Source organism: Bidens hawaiensis, unplaced genomic scaffold, assembly GCF_021521415.1.
Source record: "Bidens hawaiensis isolate Kalapana, Puna unplaced genomic scaffold, B.hawaiensis_p1.1 tig00002631_1, whole genome shotgun sequence".
Taxonomy (NCBI): Eukaryota; Viridiplantae; Streptophyta; class Magnoliopsida; order Asterales; family Asteraceae; genus Bidens; species Bidens hawaiensis.
In genome coordinates this window covers 2,087,259-2,111,234 of record NW_027491143.1, presented here as the reverse complement: position 1 = coordinate 2,111,234, position 23,976 = coordinate 2,087,259, and the positions used below count along the sequence as shown (strand labels likewise).

Here is a 23,976-nt window from a genome sequence, read left to right as displayed (position 1 = left end):
CACATCTCACACAGCTTCTGAAAGAGAGAAGACGTTAAAATAATGCAAACAGATCGAATTTGATACATCGCTATCGTTAGGGTTTTCCGAATGAGAAGAGACAAGAGTCTAATGAAGACAAAACAGAAGATAGGTGTAGATATTGGACCAGAATATATAAACAACAGTTTTTAATTAATTCTCTTTTTGTTTTCTTATAAGAATTTAATTAACAAGAAAACAAAATTAAGATTATATGCATCTTGATAATGTTTTAGTTGAAGGGTATACGTTATCATGTAATATAAGACACTAATTATTAGTCGGTTTCTATTTTAAACTAGTGATTACATCGAAACAGAAAGCAATCAGGTAACAAGGCCGCGTCGCTATCTTTTTTCACATTTCAAAACTCAATTTCTTTTTTTTTTTAGGAAAAAAAACATCTTGATAATGTTTTCTATTCTCTTTATTTTTACAAAATTTTTGAAGCTAAACATATGGGTTTCTGCTCATTTTCATATATTTTTGTAGCCACCTATTGCACCAATTGTAGAGTTCAAGGTACACATATTGAGGCAAACAATTATAAAGAAAACATGCTTAGGAATTAACAATGATGATCATATTCACAGAAAGTCAGGTTTAATATTTGTTAAATTGAGAAGTCATAAGTAATAGAATCTAAAAATGATACAGATGGATCAATATGTCATAAATATATGATAATTAAATATACTCAGCAACAAGGTGAGATCATATAATGTAAGGGGACCTTTTTTCATACACCCTGTTTTTGTTGTAAACTACGTTTTACATAAAAGTAAACGGCAATTTACTCTGTCATTTTTTTCCTGTGTTTCTCTCCTAGGGGTATATGAAAATAGAGCCCGTAAGTAATCAAAGAAAGCGTAAAATAATTATATCTATTAACCATAGTAGGAAATATTATCGTTGGTAATGGTGGTGTAATCTGCGGTGGTGGACGGTGGGGTATACATGGAAGAAGAGGGTGAAGCAGGAGGCGGTGGAGGGGGAGGTGGTGGTGGCGGTGGCGGTGGTGCTAGAGAAGTTGGTGGAGGTGGTGCTGGTGGCGGCGGTGGTGGTGTAACTGGCACAGTTAATCCAGTATTAAACAAAGCTAAATGATGAGTTGAAGGAATGATATTATTGTGATCTTGGTGTGCTTCACTATACTTGTATCTTAAAATCTCAGCTCTAACTGCATTCAATTCAGCTTGTAGAGATTGTACTTGATGTTGTAAAGCCGAAATCGCACCCATGCAACCGTAAACCGGATCTCTTAGCCTTACATTCGCTTCGTAAACTAGACTGTTTGCGGCATCAGCTCTTTGATTTTCTGGTACTTCCTAAATTATTGTTACAATATCAAAAAAACATTGATAAGTAACACCATAGAAAGATAAAATATGTTTCATAAATAAATAAAAAAAAAACCATTACTAGCTTTCTAGGTTATCATCACACACTAAAGAAATATCTTGCCTATATATAAAGTTTAGATCTTTATCATCAAGAAAGTATTGCTTGCATCCTAAAGTATCATCACAATATCAACAAAAAAACTGTTAACACCACATATTCAATATTTTTCATCAGAAGACTATAACTAGCTTCCTATATTATTATCACAAAACAATTACTAGCTTCCTAGATTCTCATAATAAAACTTATTACTAGCTACCAAAATTAGTAAATTATATATCTCAATACTTCAAAAAGAAACATTTTGCCATAAAAAGCTTAGATCTTTATCATCAAAAGAAGCCACAAAATTTTTCCAAAACTATCATCAAAACTAAAAATAAAAGCATTAATTACCATAAAATGGTAAAAAGTTAGTGATAGTAAACTAACAAAAATATACATCCAACATATGATTTCCACAAATTTAAGAAATAATTTAGGGTTTTGTGGTAATAAAGTTGGTGATAAAAATTTAAGGAAACTATGGTTGTAACATAAAACAAAACTTGTATACTACAAGTTAGTGATAAAGGAAGATAATTAAGTGTATGCAAGATATATATCATACCATGAGCAACTTGGAAACATTACTGGCACCAAAAACTTTGTGAACAGAAGCAAACTTTTGAGGTTCATGTGGAGAAAAATAAGGTGAAAATGGACACTCTTGAGCACATCTACGGCGTAAAAGTTTACACGCAGCACAAGGTGTGATGGTGTTTAGGGTTCCAGTAAGCCCTAACATGTGTCTCCTTCCCAACTGAAATGATGCATCTATATCTCTCTTGATCTTCTTCCCTATCTCATCATATCTCTCCCTGCATAAACACAAAATATATTAGGGTTTTCTATAATACATTACAACAACAAAAAACTTATGTTTATAGATACTAGATAATTAGAAAGAGCCCACATCTTAAAAGTTTGAATCTTCTAATTTCTTGATACAAGAAGATAATTAGGGGGTGTTTGGGATTCCTTATTAACTTACAGGTCATATAAGTTATAAGGTATTTGGGAAAGTTAGATTTTGTGAGTGTATAAGTCATAACTTTGTAACTTATTACTTAAATAATTCATAAGAAGGTAAAATAAGGAATCAATCCCAAGCATCCCCTTAATAAAGACCCAAAACTTCAAGACTTCAAGATTTATTAGAGCCCACGTACAACTTGAAGTTTGAATCTTTTATTTTCTTGGTATATACAAGAAGATTAATAAGGACCCAAATATTCAAAATATCAAGACATATGTATGGTTCAACATTTGTTAGAGAGAGCCCACATCTTATAAAGTATGAATTTTTTAGTTTCTTGATATATATACAAGAAGATAATTATAAAGACCAAAAGCTTCAAAACTTCATGACGTATGGTTCAAGATTTGTTAGACACTGCCCAAAACTTAAAGGTTATATATTTTATTTTCTTGATATATACAAGAAGATAACAAATCAAGACCCAAAGCTTCAAAACTTCATGACATATGGTTCAAGATTTGTTAAAAGAGAGCCCACAACTTAATGTTTGAATCTTTTATTTTGTTCATGTATATACAAAATAATAATAAAGACCAAAAACTTCAAAACTTCATGACATATCAAGATTTGTTGTTAAAAGAGAGCCCACGATTACTTAAAAGTTTGAATCTTTTATTTTCTTGATTACTCAAGAAAATAATAAAGACCCAAACTTACAAAACTTCAAGACATTTGGTTCAATATTTTTTTTGGAGAGAGAGAGAGGGAGAGAGATACCTTTCTCTGGACATTCAGGCATACTATCTGCAAATGATGAGTTTGAGAGAAAGAGAGAGTGATTGATAAGAAGAGAAAGAAAGAAAGAAAGAAATACTAGTTTTTGAAGAGTATGGGTTTGAAGAGATGCTTAAAAGGCAAGAAAACCAGAAAAGGGAAAATAATGATGGGCTAAATCTATATATGAAAGCTAAAAAGAAATAATAATAATAATAATACTAATAATAATAATAATAATAATATGAGATAGGAATTGTGCGGTTGTCGGTTCGAATCCCGAGCTCACCCGAGTTTTCGTCCTACCGTTTGTTACGCCAAAGAGTTCTGCTCTTGTAGCGGCACAACGTATGTCAAGTGACACTCGGTGGTATGGTTTCCCAGTGGAACGTCCAAACCAAACTCTGAAACCAGCGTAAGCCTAGTTAACACAACATAGTATGGCTAGAGTGTGATAACGGGACCCTCCAATTTAGACAGTACAGTGGTCTAAAAAAAGGTGATGTGTTGAATAACACACTTATATTTCCTTACAATTTTATAATGTTTTAATGATTTAATATCAAATTTTTGTAAGTTTAGGGGGTTAAGTGCAAAGTTTTACAAAGTTGAAATGTTTTGTGTAGGTTATGGAAAGATGTGAAAAAAAAGGCAAGAAAAAGAGAACTTGGAGGGTTTAAGTGTCAAAGTTTCAAAGTTTAATCAAGGCTCGAACCAAGCCCACAAGTTATGAGCCTTGTATAATATTATATTAAGTTAAAATAATTAGTATTCAGCCATAATTAATCCAAGAATCCCGAAATCACACAAAACCAAAACCCTAACCTAGGGTTGCGATCGGAACAGCAGCCACCGGCCGGAAAAAGAAAGAAAAAAAGGGAAGCTGTTGGCGGCTGGTGGTCTTGGACGGCTGGAGAAGGAAGAGGAGTCTTGGGGCTGCTGCTAGGGACTTTATATATCATCAATATCAGCCATATTACTTAAGTAATCATCTACAAACTTTACTTTTTGTTCAAGAACCCTAACTCTATTGATTTGGTCTTTTGATTTGAATTGTTTTGCAATTGATTGATTGTTTGACTCGTTATTGATATTGTTTGGATCTTGAATGAGTTTTATAATGTTTATGATGATGTTTATGGTGTTTTTCTTAAGTATGCATGGCTGTCCAAAATTAATATGTAGCTAATCTTGTTTGTTCTACCTAGGATAGATGATTGTTGAGTGGTTTTGACTTGTTTAATGGATTGTTAATGTTCAAGACTTGAATTATTGATGTAAAGTTTAACTAAACCATAAATTAGATTGTGTGTGATGGCTGTGTTTTATTTGTTAATACTTATAATCCTCTTGCATTAGTTAATTGAATTGGTTTTGATTAATTGATTGCTCGTTAAACTCTTTACTTGGTGTTTTGGGTTTATTTGCGGGGTGTACAACCGTAGGGATAAGTGGGTAATATAATCATCTAAAATCAGTTAAAATACACCTTCTTTGAGACCGAGAGGTGATAAGAAGTAATATTGTCTCGTTGCTTTTACTTGTTAGAATTAAGACCGCGCGAGAGCGGGTTTTTGTCTTGTCAAGTTTGAGTGTTTATGTGCAATTAGTTGGTTTAATTTGGGTTAAGTTAAATTGTTCCTCTATCCTTGGTTGCGTAGTATTCGTTTCCATTAGGCTAGTGTGTCGGTGAGACCGAGAGGTGAGTCGTCATTTGAACACGTTAATAATTGTTTTTCCGGTTTGTTCTTTAAAATCAACCAAAATAAGTTAAAGTTTGTTAGAGAGACTGAGAGGTAATTTGACTTTCTTAAACAAGTTTTAGTTGTGTCATCTTTTATAATCGGTGTCGTGAATATTTTCAATCCGTTGTCTTGTTATTTCTATCAACATGATTCATTCCTAGGTAGACGTTTTTATCACTGCAGTTAAAGTTTTCAAAGTATTTTGTCAAAAGTTTTCGTTTAATTAAGTTAAGTAGTTTAATCAATTCTAAATATTAAAAATCATTTAAATATTATTTTGGTGAGTCTTAGTTAGAGTTTAGTAATTAAAAACGTTTTCACGTGTCTTCGAGTTCGATATCCGGACTTTCCTTATCTGTGCTATACGCGATCGGTACACTTGCCGTTTGTGTGAACTAGGATAGATTGTTTGGTTTTAAAGCTTAGTTGCGACTTGTGTTTTATTTATATATATATTTTCGCACATCAAGTTTTTGGCGCCGTTACCGGGGACACGGTTTGAGGCTAAAAAAAAGGTAACCGTTACAAATAAATTATAATAAAGATATATGTTATTGCTGCTAGCTGTTATTAATAGATGTACGAATGATTTGATTCAGTCCAACATATTATCATGTAACTCTGATCATCTGCAAACATTTTCAGTCATGAATCTTTCATCAATGACCAAACTGGTCGGTTTGTAGAGAGAGAGAGAAACAGTATATATGGTGACCAGATACTTTCATTAGTACTGTTCGAGTTGCCTTTAGTTTCTCTCACTTGGCTTGTGTACTCACGTGTGGATTGGTGCTTATAATTGTTTAACTGTTTTCTTAACTATAGTTAACCTTATAATAATAACATAATAATTTAGTTTGTCTTTGCTTCATTGCCATTTTCTTTTTCTTTGCTTTAAATTTACCAAGAAGAATGAATGAATCTGTCTACGTTACGTGACTTGTCAGGCTAAGGGTAATGGGGTTTGGTTGAGCCCCAAGTGATCCAATCAAAACCCGACACGTCGGCGATGACATGACCCTGAATCAAGCCCCTCAACCAAGCCCCAGAGGGTGTAGTGGTCCAGGTGATCCGGGACTTGATCCAGTTTTTTTATTTATTTACTTATTTTAAATAATACACCTATATCTATAATATATATAAACGAAGACATAAAAATCCTACGTGTCGCGATGTGGTCGCTCCCCCTTTTTTTGGAGTCACCAGTTTTGCTTGATTTTTAAATGAAGGCTTCTCATGCATTTGACCCGAATTCATGCGTATGAGTCTTACCAAACCCAAATATCTTTAAACGGGTTATAACATCTCATTAAATTAAAACTTATTCTCACCAAATTATTGATTTAAAAATCTTATAAAATAGGATATAATAAAAATTAATATCTTATTTATTTTAAAAAAGATATATATATTATTTAAATTAAAAAACCAATTTGATAGTAAAACAAATAAACGGGTCTTGAGTCTCATCAAACCATAAGTATATTATTAACTTTCATAAATATTATTTATAATTAAAAAACCAATTTTATAGTAAAAAACGGGTCTTGGATCTCATCAAAACCATATAGCTTTTAAACCGGGTTATAACATCTCATTTATTTGTGTAACAATTTATCATCAAACCATAAGTACACTATTAACTTTCATACAATAAAAAAAATATAAATTCAAAACATAAATAAATATTAGAACAAATAAAATATAAAACAACCCCCGTAATACGGGGGATAAAAACTAGTTAATAATAATATAAAACATTACATTGATACTAGTCTAACACAAGATTATCAGGTCTTCTATCCCACAAATGCTCGACCAACTCATGCCGAACGTCGCCGTGTATCTCGCGGCTCTTGAAGTTTTGGTAGAGGAAAAGTGTAGTTTTTAAAGAGAATAAAAGAGAATTGGTTGAGTTTTTATTAAAATGATGTGTGTGGATTTGTATTTATAGGTAAAAAAAATATTTTTTAAACCCACAAACTACCCCCAACGGCTAGTTTGACCATTCAAACCACACATTCAACGGCTATTATGCCCCGTGGTCCCGACCACCCCACTCGTTCGCGCCCCTGATCACATGATGGGTGTAGTGGTGTTCGCGAGCCACCTAGGCCGCCACCTGGACCACGCCGGCTCGTCCCCCCCTACATATATTAAAATGGTAGCTCTTTGTATTTAACAAGTAACCAGAAATGGAAATCAACATAGCCACCAATCGACTAAAACAACTATCAAAATAGTCATGGAATTTGTTTTAACTTATCATTTAATTATTTTGACGGCGCACGAGTTCTAGTCGCCGGCCAATATTGGCGCAGGAGGTGAAGTGTAACACCATATGGCCCATGAGAAGGAAATAATAGCGCAAAAGCTAGAAGGTAGAGATGAACAGAAAAAACAGTTCCAAACTGGTTAGCCGGTTTAGAACCCGCGACCCGGTACCAATCCAAAACCGCTTTCCAGACAAACCCAGCCTGACGGTTCGGATTTTGAATGGCCAAACCGGTTTAGCACCGACCCGATTTGGAAAGAAACGTTTTTTTTTGCGTCATACGTAATTCATACCGGTTTATAACCCAAACCAAATCAGTTTGATCAGTTTGAAATATTTTCTTCCTAAGTCGGTTCGGACCAAACCTGTTTTGGCTAGCTGTTGACTAAACCGATTCGATTTATAACCCAAATCGGTTTCCTTCTAAACCAGTGGCGGAGCCAGAAACTTTTTCCATTGGGTTTGGAATTTTCGATGCTTAATTTTTTTTTCCGGTGTAAGTTTTTGTGCCCGAATAAGTCGGGTCGGGTTTAGTTGATCATTTGGTTAGATAGATAAAATGCAATATCACTATCATAACAAAAATATATCATTAACATTAAACAAAACACAAAGTCATTAAATATAAAGATATTGCAAATTATAATTTTTTCCTTACGTGTTTTCATGATTTGAAAAATATCTTCAATCGTGATTTTGAAAAAGAACTCATTCTCAATACAACAAATACAAGTATCATTTATATAATCGTCATCCAAATGAGTATGCATATCCGACTTCATATGCTTCATTGAAGAAAAACACTTCTCAAACGATAGACCAACATGCATTGGTTGAAACCTTGAGGCGAATGACGAAGAAAAAAGTTGATCGGTTGCTGAGTCGATGGCCGATGTTTTTATTTATTTATTAACTAAACTTTTTTATAATCAATGGGTTCGAATACTTTTTTAAAACGATAATGAGTTCGCTCGCCGAAAAAGAATGGGTTCGTTCGTTAATCAACACTATAGGTTATATATAAAATCGAAAAAGGACCGAGTTCGGCCGAACCCGATGCTGATAGCTAGTGTGGCTCCGCCACTGTTCTAAACCGATTTTGTACACCTCTAACATGAGTTACAAGAATATTGGCGCATGAGATGAAGTGCTGACACATTAAGAAAATCCATGCTATTTTGGTAATAAAAAGAAGTGCTATTTTCATCACTCATAATTGTTCAACTGAGTTAATTTGGTTATTTTCCCATGATTTAAACACATAGTAATAATATATACTATAATTTGCTATTTTTAAAATGATATTCGGAAACCAGGCTTAAATTTTTGGTGAATTGAGACATGCACCTAGATCGTACTCTTTTGGGTCAAGTGAGAAAGAAATGAATAAACATGAACATATGAATTGAAATATGTAAAACCTCGTGGTAGAATCTTGTCAACTTCAACACCACTTTATTCAATAATGAGTGCACATTTTTGGATCCAACCAAAGTTAAATGCTCCGTGCGGATTCCGCCATCGTTTTCTACATCAAAACTTCCTTTTCAAATATAGAATTGGGTTAATATGTAATCATACATTTTAGTCTTAATCATTTAGTTTTATAAAAAGATTATATATATATATACTGTATATGTGTTATCGACATGTATTTTGTGAACACGTAGAAGTATCGATCCAAGATAAACCTATGTTATTGTACCTAGCAGTGTAATATCAATTAAGAGCATAGCTAAATTTCTGCAAAAGACACCAAGGCACTATGGTTTTTTATTAACAAACATAACAAGTAAAATTTAACTAATAACTAAAGCTAAGTATGAACTTCCTTATAAGAAGTTCCTATAAGTAGCTCTAAATGTCTTTACATCAAGGCAGATTTAAGTGTAACAAAAAGCATAATAATATTAATAATAATAATAACGGTCCCAAACAAATCGGCAAAATCGATAAATTTCTTAAAAGTTCATAATCTTAATCTCACGAATCCAAGAACTCTTGTCTCAGGTTATATTCGAAGATGTGTAACTCTAACAATGGTTGCCTAATCCACTACTCTCATGTTAGTCTAACATGAAAATAAATATAATTTGTGAGGAAAACATATGGTGTATGGATTATCAAAGTGGGTGAATGGGTAATGTGCAGGGAAAGCAAAGAAGATGGTTTCATATTTAATGGCTTTAAATGCTTTATATGGTTGGGTACTCTTTACAATAATCTAAGGGGCTGTTTGGTTCGCCATATGGTTTGCAAGGAATTGGAATTTGAATTGGAATTGGAATTGGAATTTGAAATGATTTTCTGGGGAATCCTTCATGTGTTTGGTTGGTACATTTGTTACTGGAATTGGAATTTAAAAACATGTAAAATGACATAATTACCCTAAAATAGTAAATACATAACACTAGCCCATTAAATAATGTTAGCTCCATAACAAAACCCCAAACTATTCCAAGTCCATAACCTTTGTCCCTCCCAAAACGCCTTCGACCTAAAATTTAATTAATATTATCTTTTAATACATTTTAATTAATAAAAAAATTCTAAAAATGTATAATTTTAATAAAAAAAATCCCATTGAAGCATTACTTGAAGTTACGTAATCCTCCTAATAAACTACAAGTATTCAACCATAACAAATTTAATAAAATTAATATAAACAAACATATTCTCCGGACAATTAATTAAAAACATAATATATTAACATAAATGTCCAAACACACGATTAAACGACATAGGACTAAAAATAGTTCCAACATGCGATTAGAATTAGTTCCAACATATGACTAGAGTTAGTCCTAACATACGACCAAAATTAGTTAACCATATGACTACAAAATACAAACACGGCTCCGAATTCTTCAAACAAGTTTCCTAGCGGAACTTACTACGATAACAAATACCTAACCCAAGCTTCCCTTTCTTCTTCATCCAAAGTCCATAATGTCATCACCCTATTAGGGTCATCTTCTATTTTATCATTTGCCCTAAACCTTTCCAATTGAGTCAAAGATGTCATTGTTGAAAGCTCGGTAGTGACCATTAAAGCTTTCTTTTTTATGTCAAGTTCAAACTTTATGTCTTCACTTAACTCGGCCGAAGTCTCTTTTAGACGATCACCAAATAAAACAACCGCATCATTGAAACTCTTAAATAAAGTATCGACTTGGCTAGTGCGTTTTCTTTTCTTACCACGATCACTTGAAGTTTCTTCAACTTGAAAACTTGCATTGGTACCTTCATGATAGCCATGTTCACCAAAATCATCATCCTCTTGATGTTCCTCCTCTTCTTCTTCCATATTCACACCATCTCAACCACACTTTTGGCTTTATTACCATTAGCACGATCTTTTCCAAACACAACACACAATTCTTCATAGAAAGGAAGCCTTTTGTTTTTCCATTTAGCTGCATGCTTATGACTCTATTTCACATGATGAGATTAAAATAAACCCATTAATACCTATTATGATAAACCAAATACTAAAAAAGTAACATAAAATCTAGCATGTATTTCAAGATAGGTTTCCCAAACTCCAGGAGCACTAGTGGTCACACAATTAAGTTTCTTATCATAACCAAATCCGCTAGTATTTAACATATCATAAACGACTTGCCAATCTCTCTTTATTGTTTTTATTCTTGATTCAATGTGAGGTTTACCCAAAATGCCCGATTCCGGAAGTGATTCTTTCAAGGATGCTTCTAGATGTTGTAGATATCCGGATTTAAAGCCATTATCAGACTTGAATACTCCATTGTTGACCATGTTTACTAAAGCCTCAACAAGTTTTTCATCTTCAATATTACTCCACACTCGGTACTTTCTATTATTACTCATATTAAATCTTTAGCAAGACTTTTGATGATAAGAGTGGTCAACAAATCTAGCATAGTCTGGGGCAACAATTAATGTCACATACAAAAAAATCCTCATAAAAAATAAGCATACACAACAAAAAAATTAGCTTAACAACATAAACACCAATAAGAACATGTTTTGAGCTAGATTATTTCTAAATAAGCATAAATGTTTTGAACAAGAACATGTTTTGAGCTAGCTTAAAAAAAAATAAACATAAACATAAACAAGAACATAAAACAACTCTTTATCAATTAGTAGCACTCCAAAAGTCAAACAAGTTTTGAGCTAGATTGTTTCTAAATGTTGTCCACTCGTTTGAAGTCTCTATATAAGTTATATTATCCTCATCTCCAACTCCAAGGTCTCCCATTTCTTCATCTTCCAAATGTTCGGCTTCAAACAGATCTATTAACATTTCTCTTCTTATAAAATTATGGAGAAGGCAACATGCCATTATGATCATGTTTTTTTGGTTAATAGGATAATATGATTTGTCTCTCAAAATTCCCCACCTTGCCTTCATAATACCAAAACACCTTTCAATAACATTTCTTGCAGACGAATGTTTCATGTTAAATAATTCTTTTGGGGTAGTGGGTCGATGGCCATCACGCCAATCATTTAAGTGATATCTTTGACCTCTATAAGGGGCTAGAAAACCCTCTCCGTTGGTGTATCCCGCGTCTACCAAATAATAACCTAAAAGCACATTATAGTCAATAAAAGCCAAACTCCAATTACTAAATATATATGATGTTACATACCCGGCCTTGAAACTTTCAATCCATGTGGCCTATCAAGAGCGTCTCGAAGGACTCTACCATCGGCCGCCGACCCTTCTTGTCACACCCTCAAAATTCACTAACGGAGTTTTACCGTCAGAGGGTGTGAACTAACAGGATCGGAATCATTAGTTATAATCAAACCATAAAACAAAGTTTTAAAACCATGAAAACGTTTACGAGTAATTAAATGCGGAAGCGTAAAACCATAGAAACCAATGTTGCGTCACGCAGGACGACTTAAAACCCAATGATAACAGTTTAAAATAAGTTTGCATAATTAAAAGTGTTTCAAGCAATGCATGATCCTAAACCGCGCGCCCGCCTCGGCTACCTGAGAATAACATACTAAAAGTGTCAACACAAGGTTGGTGAGTTAACGAGTTCAAATAAAATAAAGCATTAGCGTTTGTGTTCAGCGTTTTGCGTTAAGCGTTTTGCGTTAAGCGTTACCAGATAGTGTTATGTCAATTATATATCTATAGGTAGCTAGCCTATAAAACAAGTATTACTAAGTGTTCGACACCGAAGCTGACTGTTTATCATTTGCCTTGCCACCAGGTCTATCCCGACCATGGTATGTGTTTAGCCAAGATTACACCCACTCGACCTCCAGTCGAGTTTAGCGTTGGGTGGGGTTTGTCAAACCCAGTAGTACTACTCAACAATGACTCGCTATTATCCAATATTAAACGGTTAGATGTGAATGAAGGACTTTAGTTATTGCGTTTGCCACTTAGTCTTTACAAGTGATATATAATCTATATTAACAAAATCTTAAATGCGTTTTCGGAGTATGTTATCTCCCCCAAGTGAAAAGCGTTTGAAAACAGTTTAAAAGGGGTAAGTGAACTCACTGTTTGCGAAGAATTCCCAAAATAAATCACCAAAGGATGCGCGTCACAGAAAAACTCTCTCTAGCGTTCTAAAACAACAAAGAGATTTTTCTAAGTGTCGGAACTATTATCGAGTCTCTAGACTCGGCACATAATACCTATGCACACAATGTGTTTTGTGTTTCGTTTGTGAATAGCGTGTGACTTTAACAAGTACATTCGTGATACATTACATGTGTGAGCAATTATTTACGTGTCATGTATTAATAATGTACATCACTAGCAATTACTCCCCGTAAGGACAATTTGGTCACACATAACAATTAACTAGCAATTATTCCCCGCAAGGGCAATTTGGTCAAAACACGACAACTATTTAGCAAGTATTCCCCACAGGGGCAATTTAATCAAAACATAACAATTAACTAGCAATTATCATGTTTCATGCATTTTCACAAAATTCAGCAGCTAGTTTCACCGAGACAGAAATTCTACTTGAAAGATTGTACTATTCCACCGATCATAGCATCTCAATTAATTTACCAAAAATCATCACAAAAGCATATATGTGTTAGGTTTCCAGAACATATTTTGTTGTATTTTTATTCCATATATATTTCTCATAATGATCAATTTGCCACAGCAAACTCATAACAGTCAAATTTATGCGCAACAGAAAGTTATTTGCAATTACCGTTAAATGAAAAATCCAACAAATGCAAGACCACTTGGGTTAGGTTCCTAACTCAACAAGTCAACTTCCAGAAGTGGAACCAACCCAATTGGTCTCGTAGTTCATGAGATATAACATTTACAAAACAACCTAACAGCAGGTCTAACAAATCAGCTTTGCACAACGTTTTTGTAAAATCATAAAGGTTAACTTTTACACGTCCAAAAATTGCAAATTTACATTCTTTAGAAACTAGACTCATCCTAGTTTACTGTAGTATCAATAATCTCAACCAATTCTCACATTTACACCCTGTTACAGTCAATTGAACATCAGCAACACAATCTGTCCAGAAACTGTTTGCATCCAAACTCAATATATTAACTATCTATGGACCATAATCCGTTCATATAACATTCTAGACACCATAACCATCATCCATGCATATCAATTACACCATACATACATGGTTAGGGTTTTATTTGATCTCAAAATCAAAGACACAACAATTAACATGTAATAATATCAATTCTAGTTATCAAATCATCATCAATACATCATCAAATCAAACAAAGATCATATGAACACAATATATGAAATTTCCAGATTTTAGGGTTTATAATTATACCTTCAAAAGCACAAAAATAAGCAAAAGGAAGGTAGAAGATGACTAGAATCGGGTGTAGGAGGCTTCAATTGTGAAAAACAAGATCAAAAACCAAAAGATATGTGTGTGTGTGTGAGCCGATCGTGAGGAGGGGGAAGGGGGCTGGCCGTCGGTTTTGGGAAGAGGGAGAGGGAGGAGAGGTTAGGGTTTATATTTATTAATAATAATAACATGTTACACTTTAGTCTCTCAACTTCTAGTTTGTACTTTTCTAGCTTAAATAACTAGTTCTAGCACATTGAGTTAACGTTTATAACAATGTTATCACATAACACATAAGTCTAACACATAGTTATCACATAATTATTGTTTTGACGTTTTTCGTTTATTCACCAATTGTTTGCGTCAACTCGTTTGCGTTTCGGTGCAATTCCCGAAAGACTACACATGTAGTAAGTGTCAAGCGTCATTTAAACCCTAGTTTAAATGTAATGAGGTGTGCGTTATAGATTCAGTGATCTTTAAGTTTAAATTGACGGAGTTGAGTTAACGGAGTTAACCTGAAATTGACGATTGTCACACTTCCCAACCCGGTAACACAAATATAAATTGCATATCCGGTGAACACACGCCTAACACATTTGTAGCAATATCTCCCTTTCTCGTTCGGTATTTGGGTTTCTCTTCATTGGGCAGTAAACACTTTATGTATGTACCATCTAAAGCGCCTAAATAATTCTAAGACAAAAAAAAAATATACAAAAGAAGTATTATTATGCATTTCTAATTCCTAAAGTAATTATAGCATAAAAAATTATAATGATTACATAATACCTTGAACCATTTCCACCTTTGATTGGTAGAATTCTCGGGGATAGGTTCGGGTTTCTTAAGCAAATGTGAATGCAACCTAATCACCGCATTGCAAACTCGTGAAACACATCTGCTAATTGTTTCTCCCGAACGATGAAAACGACATATGATGACCCGATTCTTAACATTATGAGCTACAATGTGAAGAAAAATGGCTACTTGTTCATCAATGTCCATATTCCTACTTGGTTTCAAACCTCCAAAAGTATTAAGCATGTCACGTAACTTAGTGAAACAAGATCGATTCATCCTAATCTGGAAATAGACATACTATCGCTCTCGTAAACATGCCGAAACAATATTGAATATCGATCTATTTTTGATGAAAAGTATCCAATACGTGGTTTATCCATTACGTATTTGACTATCAACATGTAAAGTGAAAGCAAAAGAAAAGAGACGGTTGTAACAAATTGATTCCACCATGTCAAAATCAAAGTCCTTCTCCTTCGCATACGTTTCCGAGTTGTTAAACTAAGTCGGTCCATTCCTACTTATACATTACAAACACAAAATGAGTTAACATTCAATCTCAAGTTAGTAATTGGTTTGAGAATAAAAATTATACAAAGCTGTTTGAAAATAAAATTACACAAAATGAGTTAACATTCAATCTCAAGTTATAATTAAACCAATGGTTTTCATACAAAAGCACAAGTATCTTATACAGCTCTGTGCTTTGTAATGTGTTAAGCTTCAATATCTATTTACTACTAATCAACATGAATAACATAAAATAAATCAAGTTAAAATGGATGGAGGCCCATATAGATTCCAAAAAGCACATGAATGTTCAATTAAAAACATCAATTTCTTTGAGGTAATATGTCGAGCACATGGTGTGCAATTGAAGAAACAATAAAAACTCATATTAAACACTAGGCAGTTTCAAATCATCAAACAACCAACACTAATTCAAACAAATTACCAAAATTAAACAAACAAATCACAGTCTGAATTCAAGAAATTAGAAAATAACCAAGAACCGATGATTTAATAAGCAAGAAAAATGGAATTATTTGGTGGCCATGAATATATGGTTAGTTGGTTGGGAAGAGAAAAGACTTGAGTAAAAACTAGAGAAATTAAATACTAGCAGTAGAAGTATTACATAGCACGGGAATAGAGAGGGAGGAAGACTTACCAAACAAAAGGAGAACGATGATCGAGATCCGCCAGCGTTGCTAACAACAACAATGGAGGAGATTTCTAACAGAGAAGGAGATCGAACATAACAGGTTGGGTCTTGCGAGATCGAACAGAGCGAACATGGCAGCTAGGGTTCGTGAGGTCCAATAGAGAGAAGATAACATATGGCAGTGATGAGGGTTATTTATGTAATGTCACAAACATTCCAGAGGTATTTTTAACTTTCCTTTGGAATAGGGAAGTAATCTGAATTCCATTAATTGAAGCATTTGGTTGGAAATGAAATCCAATTCCAATTCCATCTCTACCTAACCAAACAGGTTATGTAATGGGATTCTAATTCCAAATCCCATGAAATCCTTCAACCAAACAGCCCCTAAATGTAATATGATTTATGATCAATATAAGTAAATGAAGAAACACTAATCGACCCCGGGCAGATTACGGATAATCTGGGGGTAAAATAGATGTTTCCCACGAGGGTTAGGTCCGGCAAGATAGTTATTCTTCTGATGACCTGCAAAACAGACACCGTGAGCTCGTCACTGAGAAGGGGGGGTACCTCCTTGTGACCACCCTCCGGCGTGAGAATCAGACTAGATTGCTTTTGAATATAAGTGTATATCAAGAGAAATGACTAGAGCAGATATCAGATAATATATGAAGATATAAGATCATAAGATACCGTTCCAAGGTGTTGGAGTATTTATAGCCGAAGGTAGGTTTCCAAGCAGGTACAGCCGGCTGAATAGTATTCCTGTTCTACCAACTGTGAGTTACGCACGTGCCATGCTGATGGTTGGTGGGTAGGCAGCGGCTGATAGTGACCAGGCCAGCTGTGTACTATTCCTTTTCCACCAACTGCAGGCTATGGACGTGCCCCGACAGGGGTTGGTGAGTAGGCAGCGGCTGATAGTGACTTTAAGTACTAGAGCGTGCTGCCCGTCATACTGTTGTCAGTGAGTTGTCGTAGCTTTGGTCAGATCTTTTGTCCATACCTTGGCAGGTACAGTACAAAAGATCCTCCAGTATCGTACAGACTGGCTCATTTGGGCGGGAGTATTCCCGGCTTTGGGCGGGAGTGTTCCCGGCTTGCTCATTCCTTCTTCAGGTGACATTACTGAATTATTTGAGAGTTAGTGCCTTGTGCGTGTAGCCTTGCTGTGCGGGTTGCCTTCCCTGATGGCTAGTATCCGTAGCTGCGGGAACAGGCGGAGTACGTCGACCATTGGGAGGCGTTTCCTGCAAGAGCAGCTTGCGTACTGCGCGTAAGGACATCGCGTCTCTGAGCATGGTGGGTCCTGCGGATCCAGTTGGTCTTTGCGCAGACGTCCCTCTAAGGTGAGTCTTGCGGGTCCAACCGCGCAGACGTCCCTCTGAGGTGAGTCTTGCGGGTCCGACTGCGCAGACGTCTCTGTTTGAGGTGAGTCTTGCGGGTCCAACTGGGCTCTGCTGGGACCTACCTCTTCAAGTCCCCCCAGTCCAATGTTCTTCTCATGAATTTTTAATAAGTGAGGTGAACTTTTGGACTTAAGCAAGGGGTTTTGAAAAGGGTTTAGTTTTAAGGTTTTCCATGGGGATTCTTCCCGCGGAAGTCCTAATGTCACGTTCAGAAATTCCTGACTTTTCTGCTTGATCTTTGGGTATGATGCGGGTAGGTCTGTAACCTCCTCGCAAGTCAGGAGCGTTGAGTTCCACTTGAGTAGATTCTCCATGAGGTTTTGGTAGTTTTAAACATAGTGATCAATTATGTTAAAACAACCAATTCCATCTTGGAGCTTCAAACAATCTAGTTCTCAACGTTCCCGCTATGCGGGGATGTTATTTCCATTTCCGCAAGCATGGCCCAGAAGATCCTCTTGGTTTCAATTCCCTGCGGAGTGCTAAGTATGTGAAGGGTTTTGCCTTGACGCTGTACCCGCACTCGTCTTATAGTTACTTTACTTCCAAGGTATTCCTGACGTCAATTCCTTGCAGGTGCTAAGTATGTGAAGGGTTTTGCCTTGACACTGTACCCGCACCCGTCTTATAGTTACTTGGTTGCCGAGGTATTCTTGGCTTCAATTCCCTGCAGGTGCTAAGTATGTGAAGGGTTTTGCCTTGACACTGTACCCGCACCTGTCTTATAGTTACTTGGTTGCCAAGGTAAGGGGGTAAAGTCCCGCTTACTTTTGAATCTTTTTGAAATTCGAAGAGTTGGTGAAAGGATAAGGACAGTCCAACTATTGAAGGGACGTCAGCGTGGTCTGACGGTTTCTTCTGATAGTTTCAGGACGTGCATGAAGTTATGGCGACGTGACAGTATATGGTCATTCCAGACGCTTTTTCAGGCGCGTGGGCGCGAGTTTTCGGGCGCGTGGCCGCGAAGTTTACGGCGCGCGTCCTGTCGACAGTTGTTGCCAGCTTGCATATTCCACGTGTCATAATTTCATTGCACCTGCGCTTTTCCATCTCTCCCGCATTAAATTCATCGCATTCATTACGATGAGTATATAAAGGGAGGAGAGGATGCATCTCAACTCACAATTTCACTTCTTCTTCTAAGCGATTTCCGGCGAATACTCTAACTTTTGTCGAGCATTCTCCCGAAATCGTTCTTTCCATCTTCCAAAACATGTCTTCCATTCGTGATCCTGAGGCTATTGTCGAGGAGTCCGAAGTATACACCGAGAATCCGATGTCCGCGTCTGATTAGGATGATAAGAGTACTACTGGCGAGTGCCAGTGTGCTTTTTCCGTCGACCTGTACCAGTACATCGTCAAGAAGTTCATGCTCGAGCCTTTCGAGCATGAGTTTCCTGAGTCTCACCAGACGGTGTATGATGCCCCCAAGGGCAAGATAGGGGTGTATGCTGCATTATTCGTCTATGGGAATCTGAGGTTCCCATTGACGAAGTTTGTGTACCGTGTTTTGGAGAGACACAGTGTACACCTAACGGAGGTGCACCCGATGGCGATCGCAAAGGTTCGCCATTTTGAATGGGTGTGCCATATTCTGGGCGTTGAGCCCCGCGTCGACCGCCTGATGACCTTCTACTCTTGGAGGTGCATCCAGGGCTGGTATACCTTGGTCAATCGGATCAAGGGTTTGAAAATCTGCGCTACCGAGCGCAGTCTTCGTTCTTGGAAGCGGGGGTTTTTCTATGTCTCCGCTCGCGTCGTCCCCATTGCGATGACGTTTAAGAACGGGAGGGCGCTCCCTAGCCTTCACGCCTCCAATTACCAAGAGGCGGAATGGTTCGCCAAGATCTCCCAGATCCAGACTCCGGTTTACCGCTTTGCGGAGTCTGTGATGGTGATGCTTGGGATGAACCGGGTATGGAAGGATGCTGGGGCAAAGGCGCCACAGATTCCCATCGTCCTCGAATACGGTTTGAACTCTATCCCTAACGGTATGCTTCATATCTTTTTGCTGATTTAGGGTTTTTCTTCTAACTGCTTTTCTGTTTATTTTCAGAGGGGAACAATTTGCAGTCGCTTCTGCAACCGCGTGAGAGCGGTGGTCCCGCTCGGCTGGGTACTCGTGCTCTCGACGAGAACGAGTTGCCCATCTTGGAGCAAACGGCGGATAGGTTCGTGGAGGTCTACCCGCCGGGCCACGAGATTTTGAGCGCCACGCGACCAGGTAAGGGTTTCTTTAACCCCCGTCCTCTCCATGCTCAAACCTCTGCTGGAATTCCTATAATTTTGTCATCTTCTGATGAGGAATCCGCAGACGGTCCTTTCTTCTTGAGGAAGAAGAAGGCAGCTGGCGCGAAGGGCAAGGCGAAGGTTGCCTCCACCGCTGATCAAGGGAACCGGTCTGACTCGGAGACCGAAAGTGAGGAGGTGGCGGGGAACCCTGGTGGTGTTGAGACAACTGTCCCGGAGGTTGAGACAGCTGTCACCTCCGATCCGCCCAGTACGACGACGGTGACCGGTGTGAAGAGGTCGGCTCCATCGGGTTCGTCCCCGCCTGTCAGAACCTTCAAGCTCAAGAAAACTCGCAAGTGTAAATTAATCTTACCCGCAATTCTTACCGCCATTGTTTTTAATATCTTGTCTTCATGCAGGCGTGGATGCTACTGCATTCCAAAGTGATGCGGGGAGGAGCAGTTCTGGACCCATGACGGTAGGTTTGGTCAACCTACCCGAGGCGATGACCCAGGCGGCTACGCCTGTTTGCAGTATTGGTTCAGTTGCTCATCCTGTTGAGGCAACTGTTCCAACTGTAACATCATCCCCGCCGGCTGTCAGTGCGATCTTCACGGAATCCTTCACTGAGCCGGCGGTGATTGTTTCCGCGGGCTCCTCCGCAGCGGTGGCCACGGTTGTGAGTTCACCTCCAGTGAGTTCACCTCCGATGGTCTCTACCGCGGCGGCTTCAACCGTGCCTCCGGCACCGGCGAGTACGTCGTCCCCGGCCGGTTCAGCAGGTATGTTCGGGGCTTCTAGCCAATCTCTGCCTCCTTCCCATCTGCCTGACCTCTTGGATGGTTATCCGTTAGGTTCGGGTGATGGGTTTGGCGGCTACCGGCCTGTTGTCGACCCTACAGGTGCGTAGGGTTATTTTGGCCTTTTTATATTTTTATCATCTTTTCCTAACTGCCTTTTGTTTTTGCAGTGTCGGATTCGAATGAGGTGTATGTTCCACGGTGGAACATCCGCCGGGGAACAACCCTTCGGAGGGCTGTGGACTGCGTCGAGTGGGCGCGTCACGCGGCCCCAAGTGGCGCGTTGGGGGAAGCCATGTCTAGCTACCAGGAGGGTAGGCTGACAAATGAGCTTCGGATTCTCCTTGCCCGGATGCAGCCGCGCGTCGAGTTGCTTTGTCGTGAAAACGACAAGTTAAAGGCTGCGCGTATCCAAGAAGTGGCTCAGGCGCGGGCTATCCGGGAAGAGAACAGGAGACTTTCCGCAATTGCTGCGGAGAAGGAAAAGGCCTTCAAGGCCCTCGAGGTTGAAGTGTAGGCCCGGCTCGAGGCCCGTTCCAAGGCTAACCAAGCTGTTAACGAACAGCTTCGGTTGGCTAAGGAAACTGCGCGGAACGCGATCGAGAGGGCCACCAAGGCTGAAGCCGTTGCTGAACCTCTGCGCGCCGAAAATGAGGAGCTTAAAGCCAAACTAGAGAGGCTTCAGCAGGCTCATGATGCTTTGGCTAAGGAAGACGCCAAGAAGCTTCAAGAGATCTTGGATCAGAGGGGTATGCTTGACCATACTGAGCGTAAGCTGAAGGGCGTTGAAGAGGTTGCTGCTAAGGAAGTGTTGCTTGCCAACCTTAACAAGAATGAAGCCGAACGCGCCCGTGACCTAGCTCAGGCTGCCCTCCAAGAAGCTCTGATTACCAAGGAGTGGCTTCTACGAGAAGCGTTGTCGCAGGTATGCGTAGCTTCATAATATCTTTACGCTTTTCTTTGTGCTTAGAAAAGGTTTTGATACTTGTATTTTTTCTTGTAGGTTGTGCATCGAGTCTTCACGAATACATCTTATGACGATGCCATGAGCGCAGCCCTCAACGCTTCTCATGAGGATGGGGAAAAGGCTGGCTTCCTGCTTGGTCTAGGGTTTGTTGAGAAGGGCATCCCGCCTTCCAACTTCCCTCTATATGATGTGGATACTGAAGCTGCTTATGACCAAGCAGTGAACCAGTATGCTGCCTTCCCGCATCCGGTGGTGGAGAAGGTGAACGAGATTGCTGCTACTGATGATGGGCTAACCATTCTCAAGACTTTCCTTGAACCGCCACAGCCAACTGATGGTGCGGGTACAAGTGGGTTTGGAGGGAGTGGTCCTGAAGTTTGAACCCCGAGATCCCTTCCCACCGTTAGGATAGATTTATATTTCTGTAGGCGGGTAGATACCCGGCCATTCTTGTAATGCTTGAATTTTTTATGAAATATAAATGTTTGTGCGGGTAGGACCGCCAATTTCACTGGATGGCTTGCTTGATAAACGTTATATGACTTGCTCATGCATATTATAGCTTAATTTGGCACTTGTTTTGCCGCATAAACAATATATGATTCGCTCGTGCATACTTTAGTTTAACTTAGCAATTTTCCAAGTGTTTTGAATAAGTTAACCGTTCGACGCGCGGTTGTTAATAGGTTAGTGTTCAGTTTCCTCTATCATGATTGTGCGGGTAGGACCGTCACTTTCATTTAGTGGGATGACCAATCTTCACCTATAACTGACCTGCGTGAAGGTTTGCCGTTTTTTGTGTTTATGCGGGTTTTTCCGCCGTCCACACGCAACGACTTCACTTATTTATGCGGTGAATACCGGCATATCAGTGTTTTGAATAAGTTAACCGTTCAACGTGCGGTTGTCAATAGGTTAGTGTTCAGTTTCCTCTATCATGATTGTGCGGGTAAGACCGTCACTTTCATTTTTTGGGATGACCAAACTTTACCTATAACTGACATGCGTGAAGGTTTGCCGTTTTTTGTGTTTATGCGGGTTTTGCAGCCGTCCACACGCAACGACGTCTCCACTTATTTATGCGGTGAATACCGGCATATTAGCGTTTTGAATAAGTTAACCGTTCGACGCGCGGTTATCAATAGGTTAGTGTTCAGTTTCCTCTATCATGATTGTGCGGGTAAGACCGTCACTTTCATTTAGTGGGATGACCAAACTTTACCTATAACTGACCTGCGTGAAGGTTTGCCGTTTTTTGTGTTTATGCGGGTTTTGCCGCCGTCCACACGCAACGACGTCTCCACTTATTTATGCGGTGAATACCGGCATATCAGTGTTTTGAATAAGTTAACCGTTCGACGCGCGGTTGTCAATAGGTTAGTGTTCAGTTTCCTCTATCATGATTGTGCTGGTAAGACCGTCACTTTCATTTAGTGGGATGACCAAACTTTACCTATAACTGACCTGCGTGAAGGTTTGCCGTTTTTTGTGTTTATGCGGGTTTTGCCGCCGTCCACGCCAACGACTTCCTTTCACACTTATTTATGCGGTGAATACCGGCATATCAGTGTGGAAAGTTCATAAGTATAAATGTAAGACCATCAGCGTCAATGTGATAAGGAGAATCATTTCCATTAGAAGTGGCTCTGGGCCTTTTCTTTACAAGTTTGGAATTGATCTACATGCAGCCTGTGTAATTGAGCTCCCTTCCATGTTCTTGGGATGGGAGTGTCATCGAGCCTTTCGAGCCGATATGCACTTGGTTCAGAATCTCGTTGTTTACGCAGTATGTAGTCTCCAACATTGAAGCTGCGGCTTCATTCGTGTTTTTCACAACTGGGGTTCAACACGCATTAGCCTGCTCAGCGTTCATTACGCCACGAGGTGCGTGAGCGTCCCATCTCTGACAAATGCTTCAACGATGTCCTTCAAGTTTAAGCATTCCTCGGTGGTGTGGCCTCTTGTCCTGTGGAAGTAACAGAATTTGCTTTGATCAGCGTTTGGACGCTGTCGGATAATTGGAGCCTCTGGCCATTGGAGCCTCTCAGTGGCGAATATCTCGGTGACGCTTTTGGTGAGTGGCGTCCATCTGGAGTTCCGGTTCGACGACTGCATGTTGTCCTTTCCGCCTAACCGAGGGTGCGAGCCGGATGAGGTGTCAAAGTTTACCCTTGACTGCCAAATACCTAGCTTCCTCTTTTCGTTTAGTCGGGCGGTAAGGACGTTGTTTTCTCTTGTTTTTTGGGTGTAGAGGTTTGTGCTTTGGGGAAAATCTCTACCCAGTTGCTTTTCCGTTTCCGCGAAGCGTTTAGCTGCTGTCATGATGGCATCCCATGTGGATGGCATGCCGTCTTTACCCGTTAAGGTGCGGATGAGCTCTGGATCTTTCGCGTCCTGGATGAAAGCAGCGCGAACAAGATCTTCGCTAATAGCGCCCAGACTCAGCTTCTTTGAGTTGAAGCGAGTGATGAAGTCTAGCAAAGATTCATCTTCCTCTCGGATGCAGTTGAGGATCGTCCATTGCTCTTCGGTATACTTTCTTT

The 23,976-nt window shown here is 38.7% G+C and overlaps 1 protein-coding gene and 2 pseudogenes across 1 annotated transcript; all 3 read right to left on the bottom strand.

The window, feature by feature from the left end:
- Positions 1-844: 844 nt before the first annotated feature.
- LOC143620698 (LOB domain-containing protein 15-like) lies at positions 845-3,265 on the bottom strand. Its single transcript, XM_077092332.1, has 3 exons — positions 3,224-3,265; positions 2,036-2,285; positions 845-1,349 (listed from the first exon to the last, which is right to left on the bottom strand). Exons 1-3 carry the CDS (start codon positions 3,235-3,237, stop codon positions 909-911), a joined length of 705 nt encoding a protein of 234 aa, XP_076948447.1. The 5' UTR covers positions 3,238-3,265; the 3' UTR covers positions 845-908.
- Positions 3,266-10,133: 6,868 nt separating this feature from the next.
- LOC143620659 (uncharacterized) lies at positions 10,134-11,017 on the bottom strand (annotated as a pseudogene).
- Positions 11,018-11,360: 343 nt separating this feature from the next.
- Positions 11,361-15,372, bottom strand: LOC143620697 (protein ANTAGONIST OF LIKE HETEROCHROMATIN PROTEIN 1-like; annotated as a pseudogene).
- Between the last annotated feature and the right edge of the window lie 8,604 nt (positions 15,373-23,976).

Bases quoted from the DNA above. Each gene is read 5' to 3' on its own strand.
- LOC143620698 (XM_077092332.1), bottom strand. The intron at 1,350-2,035 runs GTATGATATATA...ACAATAATTTAG, and splicing joins ATGTTTCCAAGTTGCTCATG to GAAGTACCAGAAAATCAAAG.